Below are 22,346 nucleotides of genomic sequence, written 5' to 3' on the forward strand. Positions count from 1 at the left end.
TGTATGGGTAATCATGTGACGTGACGTTTGAAAAGACCCTTACGTAAATAAAAAAAAGCTTTATTGCACAGGTGACACTGCAATGACTACTTTTCAGCGTGGGTAATAATGTGACATTTAAGATCGCTCTTTAATGTCACACTGGAAAGAGCGACTCTCTAGTGTGGATCATCGGGGTTCGGAAAAAAAATGCCCCAACAGAAAAAAGCCCCAAAAACTCCTAGGAAAAATGCCCCACTTAAGAAATTCCCTGGCGGAAAAAAGCTCCACCTTGAAAATACCCAGGCGGAAAAAAGCCCCAATTTAGGAAAACAAGGTCACAATTTAGGAATAAAACTATGTGTTTATTGCTTAAAAGATAAGTTTACTTGACACTATATGAAAATAATACAATATACTAAATATTAATCAAACAATCGGAAATTACTTCAATCCAACACAAATAATACATGACAATAGAAAATCAATAGTATAATTGAGGCTAGCTATGCAGTATAAAGTATAAAAGTATCAAGTATAAAATAATACAGTCAGCACCAGTTTACATATTATATGAAAATACTACAATATACTAAATATCATGAATAGCAGATTTTTATTATAGAAAAATACAAAGTCAGCACTAAGTTATGAAATAGTACATTTGAAAGTTAGCACTACTTTAAGTAAATCTAAATCGAATTAAAACCGGATGCAGTGGGCACAGCCTTTAAGAAACGCTTCAATGTCTTTCTGGCCTGCTTCGAAGTCTGCAGAGAGTGGGAAGCCTTTTCTGAAGGTCTTTTGTATGTCTCCCCTGCCCTGGTCTTTTCGTACAGCCTCGATCGCGATCCACACGGAAGGATGGTCGGTCGTGGCCGATCATCCGTGTGAAGGCTTGATTCCACGCATCGGAATGCTTGTTCGTACGATGCCCGCCCGCCAGACAAGGTTACTTGGTGTACGTTCCAAAGTTCGGGTGGAAAAAGGGGTGGCGTTGGGCGCATACGAAGCGGCGGTCGGTAGCACATCACCTGGGCGGCGTTCGGCAGGCATCTGGATACGACGATATCCTCCACACACGTAGGTCGCATCGAAATAATCTACCAGACAACTGAGTTGCTCCGGAATAACAGTTCCTAAAAATTCCATCCCCTCCGAAACTCTGTCACATGGCAGAAAAGCCAAGGCATTTTTAACATAGAACAAAATAATCTACTTTCTTCGTCTGTCTTGCACAGTGTCACAAGGCCTAATTCCTGTATCTTCCTCCAGGTGTTCTGCGTTAAGTGGAAAAAACAACAACCGTGGCACTGAACGTGATCCCCGAATACAGTCCGGATAGCATTCACAGTCGCGAGTTCGAAATCAGTTGTGATTGTCGTAGGATCAAGGTTGAATCCTAGTGTGGCACACTGTTCAACAATGGCTTGGAACACTTCTTCATATATGCTCTGAGTTTTGCCAGAGAGGCCTGGACACATGTTATCTTCGACTCGCCTAAAGGGCAACGAATTAAATAGAGTTGATGAACGAGTTTCGGAGCAGTCCGGAATGTGCCATCCATAAACCATTGAGTGGAACGAGCAAGATAACGCAATCCTTCTTTAGTTGCAAAGACAATAACCCGTCTACTGCTGTCAGCACCACTATCATAGAACATGAACTCCTGACCATCAAACATAGTCCATGAATCGTCCAGTTTTCAATCTTGCAGACAAGCGGGATCTTTCGGAGGAGCGTGGCGCTTATGGTTGCGAATCGTGCGATTCACAGACTCTGAGTTTCCAATCTCAGCACGCGCTGCGACAGGAAGATTAACAACAGTATCGGCAATAATCTGAATTGGCTTTCCTCTGGTGGCAGAAGCGTGCTCATTCATTTGACCCAGACTGGCCTTCGTGGCATCTACTTTAGCAGTATTAGAATTATGACTATGTTTTGTACCTTTGATTTCAATAGATATATCCAAGTCCGTGTACAGTGTTGCGCTGCATTTCATAGCTTTTCTCCTTGAACACTCCCATCGTATAGACGTTTTGTTCACACTCTTCTTCGTGTACATATGACGATCGTAACAAACTTTCTGTCCACCTTTGTTGTGTTTGATCATTTCCATGTTGAAATATATATATCCACACAGATGAGTACACACTAATGATATGAATGATACTGTGATGAATGTGGGACTTGTATACCCACACCATTAGGGAAGTCTACTTCACACCTTTAATGCAATTAAACACCTTAACCTCACGGAATGTGAAACCAACTCACCGGGCCCTTTGAACTAGGTTTTATTTAAAACAAGTATTACTGTTATTAATAAGAATTATCATCTATAAATTGGGGGCTTTTTTCCGGTGGGGCTTCTTTCCGACCAGGGATCTTCCTATGTGGGTCTTTTTTCCGGGATTCGTGGATCATCATGTGACATTTCAGGTGACCCTTTTTGTGAAAAAAGTGGAATCACATAGGTCACACTGAAATAGCTTCTCTCATGTGTGAGTCATCATGTGATGTTTGAGATGACCCTTTTGCGAGAAAGCAGAATCACACAAGTTACACTGGAATGGCTGTGTGGGTCCTCATGTGACGTTTCAGATCACCCTTGTGTGAGAAAGCAGAACCACACAAGTCACACTGGAAAGGCTTCTCTCCTGTGTGGGTCATCATGTGATATTTGAGATTACCCTTACGTGAGAAAACAGAATCACACAAGCCACACTGGAAAGGTTTCTCTCCTGTGTGGGTCATCATGTGATCTTTGAGATTACCCTTACGTGAGAATGCAGAATCACACAAGTTACACTGGAAAGGCTTCTCTCCTGTGTGGGTCATCATGTGATCTTTGAGACCACCCTTTTTTGAGAAAGCAGAATCACACAAGTCACACTGGAAAGGTTTCTCTCCTGTGTGGGTCACCATGTGATCTTTGAGACCACCCTTATATGAGAAAGCAGAATCACACAATTCACACTGGAAAGGCTTCTCTCCTGTGTGGGTCATCATGTGAAGTTTGAGATTACCCTTACGTGGGAAAGCAGAATCACACAAGTCACACTGGAAAGGCTTCTCTCCTGTGTGGGTCATCATGTGATATTTGAGATTACTCTTTTGCGAGAAAGCAGAATCACACAAGCCACACTGGAAAGGCTTCTCTCCTGTGTGGGTCATCATGTGATGTTTGAGATGACCCTTATGCGAGAAAGCAGAATCACACAAGCCACACTGGAAAGGCTTCTCTCCTGTGTGGGTCATCATGTGATGTTTGAGATGACCCTTTTGCGAGAAAGCAGAATCACACAAGTCACACTGGAAAGGCTTCTCTCCTGTGTGGGTCATCATGTGATGTTTGAGACCACCCTTTTGCGAGAAAGCAGAATCACACAAGTCACACTGGAAAGGCTTCTCTCCTGTGTGGGTCATCATGTGATATATGTGGTAATATTTTGGTGAGAAAACTGCATAAGATAGGTCGCACTAGATATGTTTCTCCCCATGAGATAGCTGATGTATAGATGCTACATCGGGTTTTCTTTGTTGCATGACAAATACATGGAATCTATGGATAACTTTCCCACAGCAATGTTGATGGTTACCTTTCTGGAAAAAAAAAAATAATCATAAGATTGACATTAACTTTATGAGATTTGTAATAGTAGGATTGTGGGTGTTTTGTACCCAAACCATTTCATACATGCCATCCCCTATTATAAGAATATTGTACTGAAAAGCACACAGTAAAATCAATTATTAAAATCACTCATAAAAATGGGATGTGTTCACATGACATCCACACCAATTACATTGTCCTAGCCCTCGAATAGATGCCCATCTTCCCGGGCACACAACTCGCCAACAACCACCACCACCACCACTGTTAACATTGGTCATTGCTTAGTGTAAACAAACACACAGTTGCCACTGTCCAATCCGTGTAGCAGTTGCAACTGCTGACAATATTACAAACCAACAGACCCTTTCCTCCTATAAAGGGGATGGCAGAGCCTTTCGCCTAGCTGTGGGTTGAAATTCCATACTTATCTCCTATTCCTACATAGGGGGGGGGGGTGTTAGGTTAGACTTAACCCTGCCCCTCAATCAACCAGTACTAAAACAAACTTTTGAGATTATCTTATCGAGTAACGGATTCACCGTTGCAACGGTCACTACAAATGAGTTGCAATCAAATTTGTGACAAATTTACGTCCATTGTTTATCTTACTCATAAATCAGAATGACGACACAATTTTCTCCAGATTCAATTACGGTGTTCACTAAGTTGTAAGTTTATACCTATAGTAATTGTATGTCTGGCATTAGAGACTATAAACACTGAACACATTTAATACGTCGCCTTCTTTCTATCTACAAATTTGGCAGTGGCGATCAAAACCAATCAAGAACTAGGCCAATTAAAGCAACCTTTAACGTAGAGGCACACTACTTGCTTTGCTGTCAAAATCTTGTGTACGTCACGTAGGGAGTGTTTTGCAGATGACTTTTTGGGCTAACAGCAAACAAAAACGAAGACAAAGCATCCTGCCAAGCTTTTACCTATGTTAACAAAGTGGGATGTTTAATGCCCACGCTTCGGTCCTAGGACCGTCTTCAGGGGCGTATTGAGATACAGTGGACAAAAAGCTTGATATATTGGCCGTGGTTGGAACTGGTAGAGGTATTCCGTGATACCGAAGCTGTCCGGGTCCCCTCCTCCTCCTCCAGTCGTTACGGGAACCGGATAACTGGTCACAACCTTACATACCCAATTACACATAATGGATCATATACATTTTTATTTACAAAGAATAAATACAATAGAATAAAATGCAGTTTATACAAGTGAAAAAGTGGACTACACATTTGCACGAAAAAGGAATTAAATGAAATCATGTTCATACACACTGTGACCTTTGTTCACTCTGTACTCTCTCACTTTATGTTGAGTCTGTCATTGTGTTCCTAGTGCCCAGGTATATTGGATTTAAGTCTATGCACCTATTTACGCTAACTTCTTTTGTCGTCCACGCTTCTACAAATATTCTCTTTTTCTTTGAGCTGTCTCTGTGTACCACTCTGGCTCCTTCCCAGTCAATGTTGTGCTGTAGCTCGTCCATGTCCAATGCGGTACACTACACCCGACTACTGAGTGGGTGCTTCCATGTCCTTGACCCTGGTGAGGTTGTGATGCGGAGTGTTGCGTGGTTTATGTGCTACCTGTATGTTCTTGTCCCGGAGTATCCTGGCCGTCACCTCTGATGCACCTTTAATGTACAGAATTGTGACCCTGTGTCCTGTGTGAGGGGATGGTGTCTCGGTACGTTGCGGCGTCCTCGTCCATTTCCATACGGTCTGACTCGGATAACCGTTGGTTTGGAAAACATCACGTCGGTGCCTTCTTTAGCACACCTTCTCAAACTCAGACCCTAACCTCCTTAACTCCTCCAAATTTCTTCATTTTCTTTAACCTTCTCTAATCCCCTGCCCATTGCCCTTGCACTTTCCTCTCGCACTACCCCATCCATTTACACATTGAACAGCCACGGCGACACAACACATCCCTGGCGAAGTCCCACTCATACATCAAACCACTTGCTCTCTCCATTTCAAATTCAAAGGATTTCAAAGGAGAAGCATGCCGACAGGAGACCTTTTGGTCCATAACTTGGTCGGATGCGAAGAAACTATAATGATGATAGATAAATTAATACAAAAAAATAATAATGACGAATAAGAATAAATAGATAAATAGGTAAAGTTGAATGATAAACAATCAGGTAAATAGTAAATAATAATAAATGGACAGATAATAAACAAATTGAGAAATAATAACAGCGTGAAAATGTTGTCACTTTTAATGTTGTCGATTCCCTTTAAAAACTTAGACATGTATCAAGTCACCTGAGTCTACGTTGTTGTTGTTTTTTTTTGGGGGGGGGATAGATTCATATGTTTTAATTGATTTTCATATATTTTATTTTTTATATTTGGAATCAGTCTCGTGGCTCGCTTTTGTACTTTTTCCAATCTGTTGGTGACCATAAGGGAACGGCATATTCCAACTGTGGTTGAAGTCATAAGACCACGCAATCAGTCCTAGAAACTTATTTGCTTTCTCAGAGGCTGAAATACATTGTTTAGATGATTTGCGATCATTCCTGATAATTAACCCGAGATACTTTTCACTATCCACTTTTGTTAACGAATTTCTAAATAACTTGTAATTGTACTTACTGTTATTTCTACCTATGTGCATAACCTTGCATTTACTTGTGTTCAATTTCATTAGCTAATTTACAGACCATTAGTTTAAGTGATCGTTTGCCATTCCATGCAGTTTTGTATCATCAACAAATTTGGAGACAATAGATTTCAGTCCGTGGTCTATAAGACTTATATATACTATGAAGAGAAGTGGCCAAAGAACGGAACCCTGAGGAACTCCACTTTGTAAGAACATTTTTGCCTCTGTGAGTTTGGTGGATTCCATCAAAAACATACAAGTCATGATGCCTAGAAATGAGAAACCAAGTATCAAGAAAGTGGCATCCCAGTTGCGTGAACAACTGTGATATCCTCTCATTGATCCTTATGGCTTTAGCACAGGTTGTACTACTCTTGCATAAAAAAAAAAAAAATCTTGACTGCTATAAACAGCTTTCCTTGTATCCCATATATCTGTAAAAACCTCCCACAATGCCTTTCCACCTACCCTGTCAAAACCTTTCTCCAAATACTCAAAGGCCCAAAAACATCCCCTTTGCTAAAGCTTTCTCACATATCTGCCTTACCACGAAAATCTGACTTTGCCCATCATGTAAATGCTCTCTCAATGAGCAGACGCTGAGTCATCGACTTGAACCCAAGTTGCTGGTTCCTTCTGAGATTTTGATTCCTAATAACCAAAGAATAATTTTACCAAAGATGCTCCCCAAGTGAATTGAATTTGTACTTAATCGCACATTTCTTTATTAGTTAACTTTACCTATTAACTATTTATATTACTATTATTTGTATCTATTTGTTTATAGTTATATCTTTTTGCATCCGACATAGTTATGGACCAAAAAGTCTCCTATTGGCATGCTCCTCCTTTGTAATCTTTTGTAAATAGAATTGGTTACCCTCATAAACATGTAATGTATGCACATCATACCCACATCATTTACAGTGTCCCAGCCCTGTATCACTATTGGAAAAGGATCTGTTTCCCTCATCCAAATAAACAATTTCTTACTTTAGTTAGACTAATTCAAAATGTGAAAGTTCAATCTTACCTTCTTCTTGATATTTAGATGTAATTTATTGAAAAGGCGAAGACTTTTCGAGAGACTGGTTTTAACTCGGCCAAGTGTGTACTTACTCTCTTTCACCTTATTGAATTTATCCAACTGTTATTTTAAATTGTGATGTAATCCTCTTTTGTTTTTAAAAAGAGGTTTCTCTTTACAGTTGGAAGTAAATGTTCCTCCGAAATTGATTTACAGTAAACTTATATTATTTACTTTTAGTTGACACAAATTCTCAGCGTCTTAATTTTCACAGAATCAAAGAATTTTTTAAACGAAGCCAGCAACTAGCAGTAAGCAATATCTATAAATAACTCGATCATTGTTTACTTTTTCACAGACCAGAATTTTCGGTATTTATTTCAAATATTTAAATTTTTCAATACACTACAAATTATCAGTAACAATTGATCATTAAAATGATTAACTATTCAGATCTTATCCAATAACTTAAATATACATAATTTATTACTTTAATGATATTAAACCTCCAGAGTTCAATATGACGTCACCTTTTACGTAATTTCTAATATACTCCAGACAAGAGATTGCATTTGTAACAAATGCAATGCAACCTTAATTGTGTCCAAATCAATATAAATACAAATATAATAAATCAATAAGATTTTAATACCTATAATTAATCAAACATTTTATTCTCACCCTTAGATTAAGGGTGCAGTATTTAAACCACCACCTAAACACATGTATCCTCACCCCTGAACCAGGGTGTAGCATTTTACCCAACACCTAATACCCAATTTATAATTTATAATCAAATTTGATTTTCATAAATTCACGCTGCTTTAATGCAGCCTTTCTTTTTGGTTTGAGATCTCTATTATTTGCAGATGGAGCTTGAGGATTTCTTTGATTTGAGTCATTTCCAGTATCTACCTCTGAAGGTTGTGATGGATTTTGACTTCCAAGAGTGATATTTAATTCCATGGGATACAAATTCTTTATTGTATAGAAGGCAATTTCTCCATTATTTTGTTTCACTTTAACAGTCCTAACCTTGTTGTCATGCCCAATAATTATCTCTAATATTATTCCCATTAACCAAAAGGGTCTGGATTTATTTGGATGTTTAATCAAAACTACATCTCCTTTCTTTATCTTGTCAGACCATTCTTTCTGGTAAAGATTTTTTGCATGATCCCTTAAACTCAGAAGATAGTCTTCATACCACAACCTTCTAAATCCCTCAAACATCTCATTCTGCTTGCAAAGTACATTTTCAAGATTTTCCTGATTTTCATCATTAACCCAAATATCAGTTTCATCTTTGAACATCAATGAACCAATGTTGTTAAGTTTGAGGAATGAATTTGGAGTTATAAATTCAAATTCTTCTGATCTGGCTCTATAAGTGAGAGGTCTAGAATTAATGGCATTTTTTATGTTTGAAAGAGCAGTGAGAAACTCAAAACATGTTGATTTAGATCTTCCAATCGCCTTATACAGATAGTTTTTTACTGTTCTGATAAGGCGTTCCCATGCTGCCCCAACCCATGCTGAATATACTGGGATTCTTACATGTTTGATTTTGTTTTTTGAGAGTTCATCCAAAAATTCATTTGACTCGAGTTTTCTCTGATATGTCTCCCCCTTTCACAAATGATCGGGCATTATCACTGTACAAGTAAGTTGGAATAGTATACTGATTACAAAATCTTTGAAAGGCCAGAATGAAATTCTTAGTTGACATGTCAGGCAACAACTCAAAATGGACAGCCCTGATATCAAGACAAGTGAAAATCAATATAAAATATTTACTCAAAGCATTAGTATTATCTTTTCTCAAAAATAAATGACCTGTATAATCAACTTCCACATGATTGAAAGGTCTGATCAGATTCATGTGCTGCTTAGGCATACTGGTTACTTTAGGGTAATTATAGGCAAGTGCATTATACTTCTGGCAAATTTTGCAGTCCTTGATTGAAGCTTTAACAGAAGATCTACCCTTTGGGATCCAGAATCCTTGGGACCTTAGGAAATTGAAGGTAGTACTGACTCCCATGTGTTGTATCTGAGCATGACAAAATCTGGTAAAAAGTACAGTGAAATGGTGATCTTTTCCCAAAAGTACAGCATTGTGCACATTATAATCAAATTAAGTGATTTGGAAATCCTTCCTTGTGATCTCAGGATGCCCTTTTCATCAAGAAACAAGTTTAAATTCAATACTAAGGAAGGCACTCCTGAATCTTTAAAGTTACTTGACTTGAGTGTATCCACTTGTTTAAGGAAACTAATTTCTTTCGCAAAACCGACTGACTGATTTATCATGATCCAATAATCCAATGCCTTCTCATGAGAGTTTTCACCACTCTTCATACAAATCCACTTGAAGAGATACTCAGTGATTTTCATAACTTTATTATAGTTTGAAAACTTATCAATGTCAAAAATAGGTTTGATTTCAACTTCCTTTCCTTGCATGGTATTGTGAGTATTGATATTTTGATTTATCAGATTAAAACCCACACTCAACAATGGGTATTAAGGCCAGGTATTTAATTCATATTTCATCCAATCTGGTCCCTTGAGCCAAAATTCAAAATTATTGATGAATTTGTTGTAGGTTAATCCTCTAGTTAAGAGATAAGCAGGATTGTTTTCAGTTTTGACATAATCAAAACTAATGGGAATGTTATAATCCCTTTCAAGCTGTTGTAGTTTACTATCCATCTCACCTATTCTATTTTTGACAAACTTAGATTTTAGTTTAGTCTGTCTGGTTATTAACCAGTTTAGCACAACTTGTGGATCAACAGCAACATTAATATAGTTGAATCTTATATTGGAATAGGCATTCAAAATAGTGGAGATGCACTTTATAGCAATAATCACTCCAAATATCTCTAAGACTGGGACACTATGTTCTTTTTCCTTGTTAGCAGGAGCCACTTTTGCTTTAGCAAATAAGAGGGAACTTCTTTCCTTACTGGTACCATAAGCAACAAACCCAAAGCAATTTTGTGAGCTGTCACTAAAAATATTAAGTCCATACTCTTCATTCTCATTTAATGCCTGCCTATTAAAGGAGACCTGATTAGCTTTCTCAAAGTCTGGTTTGATATCATCCCACTCATTTATTATGTCCTCAGGCAATTTTTCATCCCATCCTAATTTGTGTTGCCACACCTTCCTCATCAGCAACTTTCCTTTGATACTAATGGGTAAGACTAACCCCAGTGGATCGAATAAACTTGAAGTCTCGGATAACAATTGTCTTTTAGTACTGACAGAGTAAAATTCAACAGGCGCAAGCTGCATCTCATCTATATTAGGATTAAATCTGTAACCTAGAATTTTCTCTGTCTCATTTGAGTGTTCAACCAATTTGCCATCCCTTTCTATCAGTTGTCTCAGTTCAAGTGAATTTGAATTCCAAGATCTTAAAATAAAACCACCAAGAGCCATTCTTTCATGGCAAAGCCGATAAAGGTCAGTCATTTCCTTAAAATTATTACCTGCGAATATTAAATTATCAACATAGAATTGACTGGAAAGAATATTAGTGCATTTGTCAAGAGGAAATTTACTGGCATGTTTCTTCATTACATAATGTAGAATGAAGGGTGATGATGTAAATCTAAATACTAGAGTTCTATATCTATAAGCAGTCAATTTATCCCTTTCCCAAAGGAAACAAAAACGGTTCTTGTCAAACTCTTGGCTGAGCCTAATTAACAGGAGGGCCTGCTTGATGTCACTCAGCAAGATTATATCATTAGTTCTAAAGCAAAATAACAGTTTAAGCAAGGACTCCATTAGATCAACTCCAGTATATGCAGCCTCATTCAAAGAAGGTACATTCTTATCAGTTTTTAGTGAACAACTGAAAACTGGTCTAATCTTAGTTGAGACCTGCTCTTCCAACTTAATGACTGGCCTATGTGGAATCCAAGTGTGATTATTCACCTTTTCAACAGAAAAGTCTATTTCAATCTGCTCTATGATTCCATCCTGAAGCTGCTTATCAAAGACCTCTTCATACTTTTCATAAAGATGACTTTTTAAGAGTTTTTGAGACTCTCCCTAAAACTTTTCTGGCAACCTGAAAATTAGAAGGGACCAGTTCTATTTTTTCCGAATGCCAAGGAAGCTTAACCTGGTAATGGCCATCTTTAAACTGAATAGCTTCATTAAATCTAGTAATTTGTTCTTGATCCTCTGAACTATAAATTTCATTCTTACTAATTCCAATAGATTCCAAGCTAAAGAGATATTCTATCCCATTTTCAATATCTGAATCACTTAGAATGTTTTCTAGATTAAAATGAGATTTAATTGGATTAAGTTTCAGATTAACTGAGGTGTCATGAACTTTAGAAGACTTCTGACATTGATAGTTTTGAACTTCATTACTTGCTGTTTTTTTTTTTTTTTTTTTTTTTTTTTTTTTTTTTTTTTTTTTTTTTTTTTTTTTTTTTTTTTTTTTTTTTTTTTTACTAATTTGAGAAGCCTGTTTCCTAGTCAAGAAATGATTGACATTACCAATAGGAATTACTTTATTTCCAATTACCATGCAGCTCCCTTGCAAGCACGGGGCAAATGAACATTTTGGAAGGAATTGAAGCAAGTCTACACCTATCAATGCATCCACCTCTACCAATTCATTATCCTGATTTAATCCAAAGGCTTCATCAGCCAATTCAAAACCTTAATCTTTTATATTTTTTAGGGCTTCATTCATACCCGGTACAGCAAAACTTATGCTGAGTGAAGGGTCATTAAGAAATGGCATTTGAATTATCTTGTTCATTTTAACACCTATTAAGGTTTGCTTAAAGCTCTTAACTTCAGCTCCAATGAATGTTTTTATATTGAAGTCAATCATATTCAATGAGTCTAAATCCGTACACAGCTCTTTAGCAACTCTTGCTGACATGTAGGATCGCTGACTCCCTGTATCAATTAGACATCTGATCTTCTTACTCTGTTTACCACGAATAAATTCCAAAGTTACAGTAGGGGAAATGTAATCATTTTCAGATTTTTGTTGAGATGTTAAACAAAGATGATTACTACTAATATTAGGCCCTTTAAATTCAGGACAAAGGGGTGCTATATGGCCATGAGAATTACAGTGTTTACAACCATATTTTAATTTATTTTGCTTGCCCAAACATTCATCTTCTTTATGACCAGATCCAGCACAACGTGCACAGAGACCTAACTCCTGTACTCTCTGTGTCTTATCCTTTAGAGTTGAATATTTTTCACACTGTCCCAAAGAGTGACCTGATGCACTGCACAATTTACAAATAAGGTTATTAGAGGGAACAACATATTTTGACTGGTCTTAAAATTTTGAAGAGAACTTTTATTTTCTTTGGGTGCATTTTTTTAATTTTCTTTGGCCTTATTGATTTTATCAGATTTAGGCAAAGTAGTTTTACAGGTCTTAATTAGAGTCTTAATAATGTCATTATATGACTCAAAGATTTCAGTCAAGGTAGGATAGTTGGTATTATATCTATGAACCAGTTCCCTTTTGAATGCTGAAGGCAACTTATTAAAGAGAATATGACTCAATAGTAAATTTCCAGGAGAATCTTTCACTGTAAAATCATAACCATAATTAGACTTTAATTCAAAAATGTATGCTCTTATTTCAGTGATGAATGACTTTAATGTAAAAAACTCCTTGTCATATCACTGTTGCACTTACAATCCTTCTGAAAGTTTCATCCACTATAAAGGGTACATCCAGAAATTCATCCTTCAATAATTTTTGTGCAGTATCGTAATTTTCATTTATGATAGACAAATGGCTAATGATTTTCAAAGCATAACCCCTAAGATAACTATGTAAATAACTAAGCTTCACTGCCTGGGACATACTCTCCTTATTACCTATGACATTATCAAACTGATTGAGGAAAGAAGAAAAGGCAAATTTATCCTTTTCTGTTCCATCAAAAACGCCGCATGTAAGGGAGGCGGTTTAGTATCAAAATGGTCTAGCCTATTGAGTGTTTCAACAAATCTATCAGCATCTGTAGAGCTTGCAGAGTAATTATTGGATTTATTCCCTGCCATTCTAAAATCCTGAAATTCTGATAGACTTTCATCTATTTCCATATGATAGCCTACCTACTAGTAAATGTGTCACATAGCAAAATACTGCTTAACATGCCTAACCTTGTGGAGGTGCCCATTTATGTATCCATGCTACTTCCCAACAACCACCACTTGACTGCTGTTAATGTTGGTCACTGATTACTTAGTTGGTCATATCAATACACACTCATATGAACTTCATATAGTGGACTCTGCCAACAAATGGTAAACTGGTGTTTGCTACTACCCTTTTCTATTCTTTCACTACAATGTAAACAAACACATAGTTGCCAGATCAACTCCGACATGAGCCATTGTCCAATCCGTGTACCAGTTATAACTGCTGGCAATATTACAAACCAATACCGAATGCCTGGACTCACTTGAGGAAACATATTACATATAAACATAGTCAAAAGTACATTTTATTTAGAACTGTCGGAGACACTAGAGCTCATGGAGGAGTCATCTAACCCAAATTATCAAACACAAAAGTTCTCATGACTCATTCAGATCATCAGGTGGAAATTATTGCCCTCCATCAAATGCCCGTATATAAATTAATCATAAACTATCATCCGTCACAGAAAATGATCTTGTAAATTTCACGATAACAACAAATTCAACAAAACAAGAGAAGACATCACAACTCGGCAAGGATATATTGACAGCCTTTTTATTGAAATTGAACCAACAAAGAAATTCCATCACTAGAGCTAATCAAAAGAAATTTTTTAATCTGAATGGCAGCCATATCATCCATGTCCTTTAAACGGTTACATTAATTTAACCAAGATTCTCACCCCTGATCAAGAGGAACTACTTAATTTAGGGTTCAACTGCCTTATTATGTCTAAGCTAAAAAAAAAAAAAAAACAAGTTCCAAAAAATGAACAGAATGTTAAGTTCTTATTGATGACATAAAGAAATTAAGTAAAACGGGTGAAGTGTATAAATTTACAATAACAATTGGAAGGACTTCTGCACTAGGGCTCCTCTCTCTGGGTAAAGTATTTAATAGACCTAATCAAATATTTATCAATACAGGATCTGCAGTAAATGTTATAATCAGTAGAGTGCTTAAAAAGGATGAAACCCGAAGTGAAACTCTTGGAACCAATCCATTACTCATTGCTAGGAGTAACAGGGAGTCAGTTAAAAGCATTAGGTAAGACTGACTTGGATGTTATTTTGTATAAAAATGAGCACTTGCAGATTCTGGGGATAGTTGTAGAAGAATCTGTCTTCCTAGGAGATTTAGTGATAGGATTTGAAACAATGAGAAAAGAGGGCATGATCATATGTCTAGCTGAGTTAGGGATCTTAGCAAAATCACAGTTAATCCTATTTTTAATTCAACTAGATTTAGAGCCAGTATATGAGATAAGAGAAGCTATTGAGATTGATGGGGAAAGATAGCAATGCTAGATTGGATAGTAGCGGGTCAGAGTGGTCTATTCAAGAACAGAGAACACATGAGGAAGAAGACACACATAGTGGACACAGCTGAAATGTTCAAGAAATCCCAGAAATTAATCAGAATTCATCAACTCCAAATGAAGCTTTGCTAATTGTGGAAGGTGGCACAATAAAGTCGACATTATTGCACTCCAGAGCAATTAACAGAATACAAGTGCAGTTGAAAGGCATCACTGTAGTCTTCAAAATCTTAACCATCCCAGAATCAATTAGGATAAAAGGTTTGAAATTGGACTTTGGGATTTATAGGACACACAAGAACAAGGCAGAAATATTAGTGATTAGTACTCTGAGTAAAGACATGGTCTAAAGACAAGGTTCACAAATAGGATCTTTTCAAGTCTATCAAAAATCCATTAAGATTTTAAACAAGAGTCCTGAAGAGGTGGAATCACCGCTTCCAATTCAAGAAGAAACAGATTTGGAGGAGAAATATAAAAGTAAACTAGGGCCTACTTGTCCTGAGTTAGAATCATGGTTAATCCCATTGCTAGTGAAGTACAATAAAGCAATTCCTTTGCCTGGGGACACCTTGGACAAAACAGCTGTTTTAAAACATCAGATCAAATTAAAACTGGTTTTCAACCTGTTTATATACCTGCCTACAGATTACCACATTCCAAGCTAGCCATTATAGATAACTTGATCACTGAAATGTTATCAAAGGATGTCATAGAACCCAAAGTGAATAGAACTTCCCATTGATTCTGATGCCAAATTCAGATGGTACCATGTGTCCAGTTATTGATTATATGGAATTGAATAAACAGACAACACCTGATTGACTACCATTACTGGTGATAGTAGATATATTTTGTAGTTTGGGAACTGAGAATCAGTATTTTAGCACTACTGATTTCAAATCAGCTTTCTGGCAGATAAAGATGCACAAAGATTCTTAAGATTATACAGCATTTTCTACAACAACAAGGCATTATGCATTCAAGCAAATGCCATTTTAGTTATGTAACATTCAACAACTTAAATGGAATTAATACAGTACTAGATGGGTTGTTAGGAAACACAGCCAGTGCATTTCTGGATGATATCTGAATAGTTTTTCAAACAGCAACTGAACACTTTAAGATATTAAATTAGGTATTCTCAAGACCTTTTGAATGATTTTGTGCCTTGTCTTTTTTGGCTACCTCCCTGGTAAGGGGGAAAAAAGCCTTGGCATATGTATGTACGTATTCTCAAGACTAGTTGAATCAGGGTTGAAAGTGAAACTTTGCAAGTGTCATTTATTTGGAACATAAGATAAATAGACATGGACTTACTACAGTGAACTCAAAGGTAGAGACAGTGAAAAAATCAGTTGAATCAGGTTTAAAGGGAAATTGGAAAAATTAAAGTTTTTACAAGACAGTGTCATTTATTCGAGACATAAGTTAAAAGGCATGGATTCAGTACAGTGAACTCAAAGGTAGAGGCAGTACAGAACTATCCAGTACCAAACAATGTTGAGAAAGAAGTTTCATTAAAGACATTGACAGATTGGAAAAAGTACAAAGGAGAGTATCAAAACTGATTCCAAATATAAAAAAGTATATCATACGAAAATCGGCTAAAACATATGAATCTGTATTCCCTAAAAACCGTAGACTCAGAGGTGACTTGATAAAGTGACAAAATTCTTACAGTGAATGAATCTGACAAGAAATAATGGTCTCAAACTGTCAGGAAATAGATTTAATTTGGAAGTGGGTAGAAACAACTTCATCAACCTTGTAGTTAATAAATGGAATAAACTTCCTACAGAGGCAGTGCAATGTAGTTCAGTTCGAAGCTTTAAGATTCGTTTAGATAAACATTTAAGCAAGACACTGTAATGATTATAATCTATTTTATATTATTTGATTATTTGTTTGTTATTATTTGTCTATTTATTATTTGCTTGATTTCCATTTATCATTATTTACTATTTACTTATTTTATTTATTATCATTTATATTATCATAATTCTTATTCTATCTTTTTTTTATCATTTATGTATATTTTTTCTGCATCCGGCCTAGTTATGGACCAAAAGGTCTCCTGTTGGCATGCTCCACCTTTGTAATCCTTTGACAGGGTATCATAGAAAGTTTATTAAGGAATATGCAGACACATCTAATCTATTAAATTCTTTGTGAAGGAGAGATTCCAAGTTCATTTGGGGTCCTGAACAACAACAAACTTTTGACAAGTTGAAAGCTCAATTTACTAGTTTTCCAGTTCTCATTTTTCCTAATTACGATAAAGAGCTCATTCTTTGCAAAATTGCAACAGATAGCTTTCACATTGAGATTTTGTAACAACGCACTACAATATGGGAAACATTAGCAGTGATATATTCATAAAAGAGTTTTAAGAGATAAGATACTGGGATATCCAATCAGAGTGTGGACTGATCATACTGCTATTCAGCAGAACTTATTCAAATATAAGAATCTTAGAGGCAGATTAGCCAATTGGTTTACTACACTTCCATGTTATGAGGTTAAGTTTGAATACATTCCAGGTAGGGAGAACATTGCACTACATAGGAATATTAGCCAACCAATGACAGGGTTGATCAATATTATCTGCAGTATTAACGAACTAGTACCATTAGATGAACTGATAATAAGGGTACAAAGAAAAAGACTTGGAAAACTGTAGCCCAGAACTTGATGAACCCTTGAGGTATTCCTCCAAAATAATCAAAGGGGTATTAGATAGAAGAATTTCATCTCAGCAATGAGAGGGAGTGAAGGATAGAGTAGAACTAGGAGTGGAGGAGGAATGGGGATGATTCAAGGAGGGAGCAACAAGGTATGCAAGTTGGTGTGTGGAACAAGGAGGATGGGATGAAATAGAAGGAAGAGCAAATGGTGGGATGAAGAAGCAAAGAAAGTTGCAGAAGAAGCAAGCATTCATAGACTGTTTACAAAATAGGATGAGAGAATCACATGAGAGGTACAAAGAAAAGAGAAAAGAAGCAAAGCATAAGATAAAGGAAGCAAAGAGGGAGATGTGAAATGGGGTAAGAGTATAACAGAAATTTTTGAAAGTAATAAAAATGTGTTTTGGAAAGAAATAAAGCAAAGAAGAAAAGGTAAAAGGTGAAGATGGAAAGATGATAATGGAAGAAACGGTGGTAAGAGGAAGATGGGCAGAGTATTCTAAGAAGTTGCTAAATGTGAAGGAGGATAAGGAAGGAAAGGTAAATGCAGTAGGAAGCTCTAAGAAAATGACAGTGATGGTGGACTGGCTGGTGAGGTTGTTTAATGTTTGTTTAAAAGAAGGTAGTGTCAGGGAACTGGTGGAGTACCTGTATAGTTCCAATTTACAAGGGAAAAAGGAACAAGTGTGAATGTTCAGTGTAGTTGGGAAGGGTTATGAGAAGGGTTTTGTTTGAGAGGAGTAGGAGAGGAAAAGAGGGAGTAATTGGTGAGGATCGGTGTGTGTTTAGGACATGTAGGGGTTGCGTGGATCAGATTTTTGTGGTAAGGCAGATATGTGAGAAAACTTTAGGAATAGGTAAGGATGTTTTTTGGGATACTTATAGATTTGGAAAAGGCTTATAACAGGGTAGACAGGAAGGCATTGTGGAAGGTATTGCAGATACATGGGATAGGAAGGAAGCTGTTGAGAGCAGTCAAGACTTTTTACGAGAGTAGTAGAGCCTGTGTTAGAATCAGAAATGGTTTGAGGTAAAGGTGGGACTTTGCCAGGGGTGTTTTATGTTGCCTTGGCTGTTTGATTTATACATGGATGGGGTGGAGTGAGAGGCAAATGCAAAGGTAATTGGCCTGGGATTGGAGATGATTAAAGAAAATGGAGAAATGTAGGAGATAAGCCAGTTGTTGTTTGCTGACAACACTGTGCTTGTGGCAGGATCAGAGGAGGGATTAAGTGAGTTAGTAATGGAGTTTGGGAAGGTGTGCAAAAGAAGGGAGTTGAAGATAAATGTGGGTAAAAGTAAGGTGATGAGATGTACAAGGGAAGAATGTGGTAGCAAATTGGAAGTATCAAGGGCGAGAGATAGTTTTAGATACTTGGGTGCAAATGTGGCAGGAAAGTGATGAGTGGAGGTGGTGGTAGAATGCAGATTGAGAAGAGCAAGTAAATGCCTTGGTGGATTAAATTGTAATGAGAAACAGACATTTGGGAATGGATGCTATAAGGAGATTGTATGAAGGACATTGGGAAAGAGAGGAAGAGAGATCACAGAAGAAGATAGGGATGAATGGAGAATGGTCCTGTATGGATGGATGATGCTGTGATGCATGGAAAGGAGTGGGTGGAGGATGGAGGGCTGAGGGAGTATGTGTGAAGGATATTATGTAGCCCAAAGGGATTTCTCCCCATCTTCTCCTTTTCTGCATGAGGGGGCAGAGAGGGGGGGGGGGTCACCAATAAAAATGAAGCAGCGTTCCTGTGTCTTGCTGACCAAGGGCAGTGGGCGAGATGCAGGAATGACCCGTCATCCATGAGGAGCTAAGATAAGAGGGAGGAAGGGGTGAATGAAAGTGGAGTACAGTATGTGGGGATGGAATGGGTGGGAGTGGACTTTATACCTTTGTTTTTTGGCTACTTCCCTTGTCTTGGGAAATAGCCATTGGTATGTATTTTATGATTATGTTAAAGCCGTACAAGAATTAAATGGATGTATAGCATGATAACAAGAATAAATCAAGTTCTTATAGCCCTTAGAATTGTGTGATTACAAATGAAGCCTCAAATCAGAGTATGACCTAAGTAATGTGAAGTCATCACAAAGTATGAAAAATGGAACAACTGTCATTCCTTTATTTTTTCATCTTTTTACAATCATTTCTTTTTCTGGTTGGAAATAATCACTCCTCTGTATGGACCCTAATGAATCCCCTAGAAAGGAAGACAATAAAGTGGCCAATAATTGCACAGGATGCAACTGGCCAGCCTCCACAGAAACATCAGAGTTGGGAGTAAAACAACTTTCAAAACTGGAATTCTTAGCAAGTACCAGTTTCAACATTCAATGGAATCCAATCAACCTGTTGCATCAAGAATCTTAATGTCATCAACTCTATTTTAACATTATATGCACAGTTTTCTTTTTTGTATGGGAAAAATAAAATAGATGTGTGCAAAATATGTCATTGTTTGTGTTTTATACATGGATTACCTATATCTTGTGGCATTCTGCCTGGATACCAGTTAGAAGATGTGGTATACCAGGAAGGGATCAGAGTGGAACGAATTGATTAGAAATGTGTGTGGAGCAAGAGATGGTGGTTGGAAAGGAGCCCCTCCAAAATGTTAGGTTAGGTATTTATCAACCCCCAAGCCTTTATTGACCCTTTGCATACTCGCATTGACTGCCATGGGTCTACATCAACCACTCTGGAGGCCTCTGGTCTTGCCATTGCCTGACAAGCAAGTATCACATGACTGCTGTCAATAGTTTTCCTCTAATGGCATTTAAACTTGAGTTCCTGGTGCCTAGGGAATCCATAAACTTCATCGCGTGACAGAAACATGGACCTTGTTATGAACAGAAGGATCTCCTGGCTTATTTTTTGCTTTGACACTGCATAAAAAACTTATTGTATTATCCAAAGTTATATTGCATTCAGGGATCTAAATCCTGACATTAGCAAAACACCCAACCGGCAATTTTTTTCCCAACAATTTTTCTGTTGATTTGACCAAATCGGGTGTTCCATTTCAATTGGAAATCACTAGTTTGTACTATACCCCCACCCGCATCTGAGGACTGCATTGGGAAATAAGTATTGTGATTTAGAGAAACATGCAAAGGCAGTGATTAGTGCGAGAAATGACAACATTGTTCAAATAAACAATAAATCACAGTATTCTCTTATTCTGACCATATCTAACCTACTTATTCTCTCTCTCCCTCATGAAAAATAGATTTTTCAATGGTATTTGTTTAATTTGTTTCCTGTATTCAATACAAGATCATTTTATGCAAGATCATTTTCATTCTCTTCCATATATTTTTTTTTACAGTAAATGTATAGTAATGATTCTATATAATAATAATTCTAAGTATTCACATAGATGTTTGCCAGTCTGCAACCCTTTCCTATATCATCTGCTAGCCCATGTTTAAATACAATGAATTCATTGTAACATCGGCAGCAATTTTTAAAACACCAAGACATATTAGGTTACAAAATTTAACCTCCCTGCAGACAGCCCCCTCTACAATTTTTGAAATGCTGGGTTTCTTTCAATAGAACAATACCTAATTTGATCTTATTACTAACCTACAGCATTCTTTCTAAAGTACCCAACACCTACACAGCTACAACCATAATGGTCTGCAACTTCCAGGCATCAATCTAATCATGTAGGCTCTGTCTGGCAAATGCCTACAATAATCTTTTCTTTACCTGTGTGGCTTCCTTCATTGCTTATCATTTTCGTGACACTCTTCAGCGTCTCACAAATGTCTAAACTATTTCAATTATTCTTGCAAATGTACAAAGGCACTTTTAGTTTTTTTTCTACATGGTTTATCCCTACTTAGCGAATATATTTGTCACAACAGAGCTAAGAATGCTTAAATCATAAGCTCTATCAAGGAGTAGGCTAACTAATCTGTTTTTGTTTCATAATCCAGAAATCCACCTCCTTACAATCTGACCTTTCACAAGCTGTGATTTACTAACAGTCGTTATGTGCAGGAAGTAGTGGTGAGATGATAGTGGTACTGGTGGGTTTTTTTTTTCTTTCTTTCTTTTTCATCCGGGATTGGGCATGTGTAAAATAAAAGTCTTGCTCACAGGCATAATAAGCCGATTAAGAACATCGGTTATGTTTTGAAGATATGTGGGGTTTGATTGCTAATATAGGATTTCTTAGATATTGTTCCTAGCATATATCAATATATTCAAAACTGCTGATTGAAGAACTGGGCAACAATCTGTTACGTAGAGATGTTTATGCACCTTAACTTAAACTGGAAAAACAAAGACGGCGACGTGATATCATATAATATCAAAACGGGTAAAGATTATCATTTAGCAGGGCAGGGCTCATAGTAAATAATGGAACGAAATTGTACAAATCTGACTAGGTTTAAGAAGGAAATAGACAAGACCTGATTTACAACAGTGATCAACAAATGGAATAGACTTTATTTGTTTATAACCATCATATAATGGGCGCTGAAATCATTGGGGACAATTTACCGATTCACCCAACCATAGAACTTGATATCTGGCTCATGTGTGATAAATGTTGTGATATGAACGATGGTGTACTTCATTTCCTGCGCAATTGAGTAGTTTTTAAGATATTAATTGTTAAAGTAATGCACTTAGGGCTACCTCTCCTCCCGAACGATCTGGGGGGAAATGTGGGAAATCGGGGTTTTTGGGTGGGGAGAATTTACACATGGAGTAATGACTGTTGCAGAAGACGTCTAAAAAAAATAACGCATAATATCAAATAACAAACACACAGATTCTACCTTCTATGTAGGGATTACGGCGCTGAACTCAGAATCAGCCATATTTGTTATTGTTATTAACCTATGCT

General features: G+C 37.0%; 1 protein-coding gene across 1 annotated transcript; it reads right to left on the reverse strand.

The window, feature by feature from the left end:
- Positions 1–2,535: 2,535 nt before the first annotated feature.
- LOC143030908 (uncharacterized) lies at positions 2,536–22,342 on the reverse strand. Its single transcript, XM_076194151.1, has 2 exons — positions 22,279–22,342; positions 2,536–3,585 (listed from the first exon to the last, which is right to left on the reverse strand). The coding sequence occupies exon 2, from the start codon at positions 3,409–3,411 to the stop codon at positions 2,542–2,544; it is 870 nt and encodes a 289-aa protein (XP_076050266.1). The 5' UTR covers positions 3,412–3,585; positions 22,279–22,342; the 3' UTR covers positions 2,536–2,541.
- Positions 22,343–22,346: the final 4 nt, after the last annotated feature.

The sequence above is a fragment of the Oratosquilla oratoria genome, chromosome 12 (genome assembly GCF_046742065.1).
Source record: "Oratosquilla oratoria isolate Oo_2021 chromosome 12, ASM4674206v1, whole genome shotgun sequence".
In the NCBI taxonomy this organism is placed as follows: Eukaryota; Metazoa; Arthropoda; class Malacostraca; order Stomatopoda; family Squillidae; genus Oratosquilla; species Oratosquilla oratoria.